General features: G+C 44.3%; 1 protein-coding gene across 1 annotated transcript in view; it reads left to right on the top strand.

The window, feature by feature from the left end:
- Nucleotides 1-5,157, top strand: part of LOC110500983 (transient receptor potential cation channel subfamily M member 1-like) — an 84,929-nt gene extending 79,772 nt beyond the window's left edge. The window contains exons 25-29 of the mRNA XM_036981647.1: nucleotides 31-236; nucleotides 1,343-1,475; nucleotides 1,847-2,080; nucleotides 3,793-4,771; nucleotides 4,902-5,157. Of these exons, the coding sequence (XP_036837542.1) occupies nucleotides 31-236; nucleotides 1,343-1,475; nucleotides 1,847-2,080; nucleotides 3,793-4,771; nucleotides 4,902-4,931 (1,582 nt within the window). The 3' untranslated portion in view covers nucleotides 4,932-5,157. The remainder of the gene's footprint in view (nucleotides 1-30; nucleotides 237-1,342; nucleotides 1,476-1,846; nucleotides 2,081-3,792; nucleotides 4,772-4,901) is intronic.
- The last annotated feature ends 269 nt before the right edge of the window (nucleotides 5,158-5,426 follow it).

Raw genomic sequence — 5,426 nt, 5'->3', positions numbered from 1 at the left:
GCTTTTTCCGTCCTGACCTCTGACCAACAGCAACACCTTCTTAGAGGTCAAGTCCGTCTCCAACCAGATCTGGAAGTTCCAGCGTTACCAGCTGATCATGAAGTTCCACGACCGGCCCCTCCTCCCTCCGCCCCTCATCATCTTCAGCCACATCTACATCGTTCTAAAACACGTCTGTCGTCGCTGCAAGAGGAGAACAGAGGGAGAGCAGGACGACAGGGACAACAAAGGACTACGTCAGTGGTTTTCGGGGATATGGGTTGACTCTGATTGGATGACTGGTTGATTGGTCGACTCTGATTGGATGACTGATTGATTGATTGATTGGTTGACTCTGATTGGATGACTGACTGATTGGTTGACTCTGATTGGATGACTGATTGATTGGTTGACTCTGATTGGATGACTGATTGATTGATTGATTGGTTGACTCTGATTGGATGACTGACTGATTGGTTGACTCTGATTGGATGACTGGTTGATTGGTTGACTCTGATTGGATGACTGATTGATTGATTGATTGGTTGACTCTGATTGGATGACTGACTGATTGGTTGACTCTGATTGGATGACTGATTGATTGATTGGTTGGTTGACTCTGATTGGATGACTGATTGATTGGTTGACTGATTGGATGACTGATTGATTGGTTGACTCTGATTGGATGACTGATTGATTGGTTGACTCTGATTGGATGACTGATTGATTGGTTGACTCTGATTGGATGACTGATTGATTGATTGGTTGACTCTGATTGGATGACTGATTGATTGATTGGTTGACTCTGATTGGATGACTGGTTGATTGGTTGACTGATTGGTTGAGTGATTGGATGACTGGTTGATTGGTTGAGTGATTGGGTGACTGGTTGATTGGTTGAGTGATTGGGTGACTGGTTGATTGGTTGAGTGATTGGATGACTGGGTGATTGGTTGAGTGATTGGATGACTGGTTGATTGGTTGACTGATTGGATGACTGGTTGATTGGTTGAGTGATTGGATGGCTGGTTGATTGGTTGAGTGATTGGATGACTTGGTTGATTGATTAGCTAGCTGGCTAACTGGCTGAAATGGTTGGTTGGCTGGGTTGATTGATTGGATGACTGGTTGATTGGTTGACTGATTGGATGACTGGTTGATTGGTTGACTGATTGGATGACTGGTTGGTTGTCTGGTTGGTTGTCTGGTTGATTGGTTGTCTGGTTGCTTGTCTGGTTGGTTGGCTGGGTTGACTGATTGGTCCTTCCGAGAACGATGTCAGTGCGTTCTACCAGGTTTCAGAAGCAGTTGAACTCCACCCACCCCGGCTCCAGCGTGTGACATGTGTTTCTCTCTCTGACAGAGCTGCTGCTGAACGCTGAGGAGCTGAAGGCTCTGTATGACTTTGAGGAGCAGTGTGTGGAGGAGTATTTCAGAGAGAAGGAGGACGAGGAGCAGTCGTCTAGCAACGAACGCATTCGGGTCACATCTGAGAGGTCGGAGACCGCACAGCTATGGTCTTTCCTCTTTGGGGGAACTACCTACATTTAAATTAGCCTTGTAGAACTGTCTCAGTATTCGCTACAGTTATTCATATTTATTAGTAATACATTTGGTGTAATCATTTAGTAATACATTTGGTGTAATCATTTAGTAATACATTTGGTGTAATCATTTAGTAATACATTTGGTGTAATCACAATACATTTGGTGTAATCCCAATACATTTGGTGTAATCCCAATACAGTTGGTGTAATCCCAATACATTTGGTGTAATCCCAAGACATTTGGTGTAATCCCAATACATTTGGTGTAATCGGCAGGGTGAGTAAAGAGTTGTGGTACCATTGACTCTCCCTCCTCTCAGGGTGGAGAACATGTCGATGCGTCTGGAGGAGGTGAACGAGAGGGAGCACTCCATGAAGGCTTCCCTGCAGACGGTGGACCTGCGACTGGGTCAGCTGGAGGAGTTCTCTGGACGTATGATGAACGCCCTGGAGAAGCTGGCCGGGGTGGACCACAACGACCTGGTCAGAACCCAGTCGGGGGTCTCCTCAGTCTGCGACACGTCCTCTCTGCTCCGCCACAGCTCCATCAACAGGTTCAATAACTTCTTTAAGGACTCCAGATGAGAAACACGGAATGGTCTGCTCTGTCATGTACAGTACAGTAGTCTAGTGTTTAATAAGGATGATGAGAGGATGATGTTTACTGATTATCAGTACAGTAGTCTAGTGTTTAATAAGGATGATGAGAGGATGATGTTTACTGATTATCAGTACAGTAGTCTAGTGTTTAATAAGGATGATGAGAGGATGATGTTTACTGATTATCAGTACAGTAGTCTAGTGTTTAATAAGGATGATGAGAGGATGATGTTTACTGATGCTCAGTACAGTAGTCTAGTGTTTAATAAGGATGATGAGAGGATGATGTTTACTGATTATCAGTACAGTAGTCTAGTGTTTAATAAGGATGATGTTTACTGATGCTCAGTACAGTAGTCTAGTGTTTAATAAGGATGATGTTTACTGATTATCAGTACAGTAGTCTAGTGTTTAATAAGGATGATGTTTACTGATTATCAGTACAGCAGTCTAGTGTTTAATAAGGATGATGTTTACTGATGATCAGTACAGTTGTCTAGTGTTTAATAAGGATGATGTTTACTGATGATCAGTACAGTAGTCTAGTGTTTAATAAGGATGATGTTTACTGATGATCAGTACAGTAGTCTAGTGTTTAATAAGGATGATGAGAGGATGATGTTTACTGATGCTCAGTACAGTAGTCTAGTGTTTAATAAGGATGATGAGAGGATGATGTTTACTGATTATCAGTACAGTAGTCTAGTGTTTAATAAGGATGATGTTTACTGATGATCAGTACAGTAGTCTAGTGTTTAATAAGGATGATGTTTACTGATTATCAGTACAGTAGTCTAGTGTTTAATAAGGATGATGTTTACTGATTATCAGTACAGCAGTCTAGTGTTTAATAAGGATGATGTTTACTGATGATCAGTACAGTTGTCTAGTGTTTAATAAGGATGATGTTTACTGATGATCAGTACAGTAGTCTAGTGTTTAATAAGGATGATGTTTACTGATTATCAGTACAGTAGTCTAGTGTTTAATAAGGATGATGTTTACTGATGATCAGTACAGTGGTCTAGTGTTTAATAAGGATGATGTTTACTGATTATCAGTACAGTAGTCTAGTGTTTAATAAGGATGATGTTTACTGATTATCAGTACAGCAGTCTAGTGTTTAATAAGGATGATGTTTACTGATGATCAGTACAGTTGTCTAGTGTTTAATAAGGATGATGTTTACTGATGATCAGTACAGTAGTCTAGTGTTTAATAAGGATGATGAGAGGATGAGGTTTACTGATGATCAGTACAGTAGTCTAGTGTTTAATACGGATGATGTTTACTGATGATCAGTACAGTAGTCTAGTGTTTAATAAGGATGATGTTTACTGATGATCAGTACAGTAGTCTAGTGTTTAATAAGGATGATGTTTACTGATGATCAGTACAGTAGTCTAGTGTTTAATAAGGATGATGTTTACTGATGATCAGTACAGTAGTCTAGTGTTTAATAAGGATGATGTTTACTGATGATCAGTACAGTAGTCTAGTGTTTAATAAGGATGATGTTTACTGATGATCAGTACAGTAGTGTTTAATAAGGATGATGAGAGGACGATGTTTACTGATTATCAGTACAGTAGTCTAGTGTTTATGGACGATGTGAGGATGATGTTTACTGATTATAGATCTGTCTGTGTGTCTGTCTGTCCATCAGCTCTGACGGCTACAGTCTGTACCGGTACCACCTGGAGATGGGAGATGACACCCGCTCTGAGGCTGGGGACATCAGGAGCCCTGAGAGGAAGGGGAGCCAGAGGAAGGTGGTTGAGAGGAAACGGAGTATGAGAGAAACCACGACCAGCATCACAGCCTCTGTGAAGGAGTACGGAGCCACGTTAGACGTGGTGGGCCCCAGAGAGAGGAATCATTCCAGCTCCAGTGTCTCTGTCTGCGAAGGGGTGAAGGAAACCCCAACCCAGAGGCCTGAGGTTCCTACAGAGCCTTCTCCACCGCCCTGCAGCCCTGCTGCCTCGATGGACACGGCCCTGGAGAAGGCAGGCGTGACCATGGAGAAGATCAAGCTAGAAGCAGCCATCTCATACCCTCTGGAGAGGGTCAGGTCCTTGCAGTACCAGTCACCCGAGACCCACAGTGACTGTCTCACCTCCAGGCCCAGATCCAGGAGCACTATGGTGTACAACCCAGCGGATGGGGGAGATGAGGGGGCTACTTGGGCCACAGACGTCAACAACCCCCTCACAGGGGATCAGGAAACGGTTACCTCCAGATCTCCGACCATGGGTCACTGGGCAGCGCGCTTCGAGTACAAAGTCCACCCCTGCCCGTTCGGCCACATGCCCAAAGTCTCCATGGAGAAGCTAGTCCCCACCACCACAGACACAAAGGACGAGGCAGAGGCCAAAGAGACAGACAGTGAACCACAGGAGCCAGGGAAGAGCCAGTCAGAGAGCAACCAAGATGGAGGTGAGGAGAAGCAGGAAGCGGAGGCTAAAGATACTGGTGGAGGCCTTCTGCTTGTGGCAGAGGACAGGATGTATCCATCACTGAGGTCTAAGAGCCTGAACACCAACCCCAGAAAAGTGAAGGCCAGAGGGGACTGGGCACAGAGAACCAAGTCAGACAGTAGTGTGAAAGACCTAACAGCTATGTTAGTAGGGACTGGGGAGACAGAGGTAGAGACTGACAGACAGTATTAAAGACCTAACAGCTATGTTAGTAGGGACTGGGGAGACAGAGGTAGAGACTGACAGACTGACAGACAGTATTAAAGACCTAACAGCTATGTTAGGAGGGACTGGGGAGACAGAGGTAGAGACTGACAGACAGTATTAAAGACCTAACAGCTATGTTAGGAGGGACTGGGGAGACAGAGGTAGAGACTGACAGACAGTATTAAAGACCTAACAGCTATGTTAGTAGGGACTGGGGAGACAGAGGTAGAGACTGACAGACTGACAGACAGTATTAAAGACCTAACAGCTATGTTAGGAGGGACTGGGGAGACAGAGGTAGAGACTGACAGACAGTATTAAAGACCTAACAGCTATGTTAGTAGAGACTGGGGAGACAGAGGTAGAGACTGACAGACTGACAGACAGTATTAAAGACCTAACAGCTATGTTAGGAGGGACTGGGGAGACAGAGGTAGAGACTGACAGACTGACAGACAGTATTAAAGACCTAACATCTATGTTAGTAGAGACTGGGGAGACAGAGGTAGAGACTGACAGACTGACAGACAGTATTAAAGACCTAACAGCTATGTTAGGAGGGACTGGGGAGACAGAGGTAGAGACTGACAGACAGTATTAAAGACCTAACAGCTAT

Source organism: Oncorhynchus mykiss, chromosome 6 (genome assembly GCF_013265735.2).
Source record: "Oncorhynchus mykiss isolate Arlee chromosome 6, USDA_OmykA_1.1, whole genome shotgun sequence".
NCBI classification, from domain to species: domain Eukaryota; kingdom Metazoa; phylum Chordata; class Actinopteri; order Salmoniformes; family Salmonidae; genus Oncorhynchus; species Oncorhynchus mykiss.
Note: the sequence above shows the minus strand (reverse complement) of the source record. Positions and strands in the feature narration are given on the sequence as shown.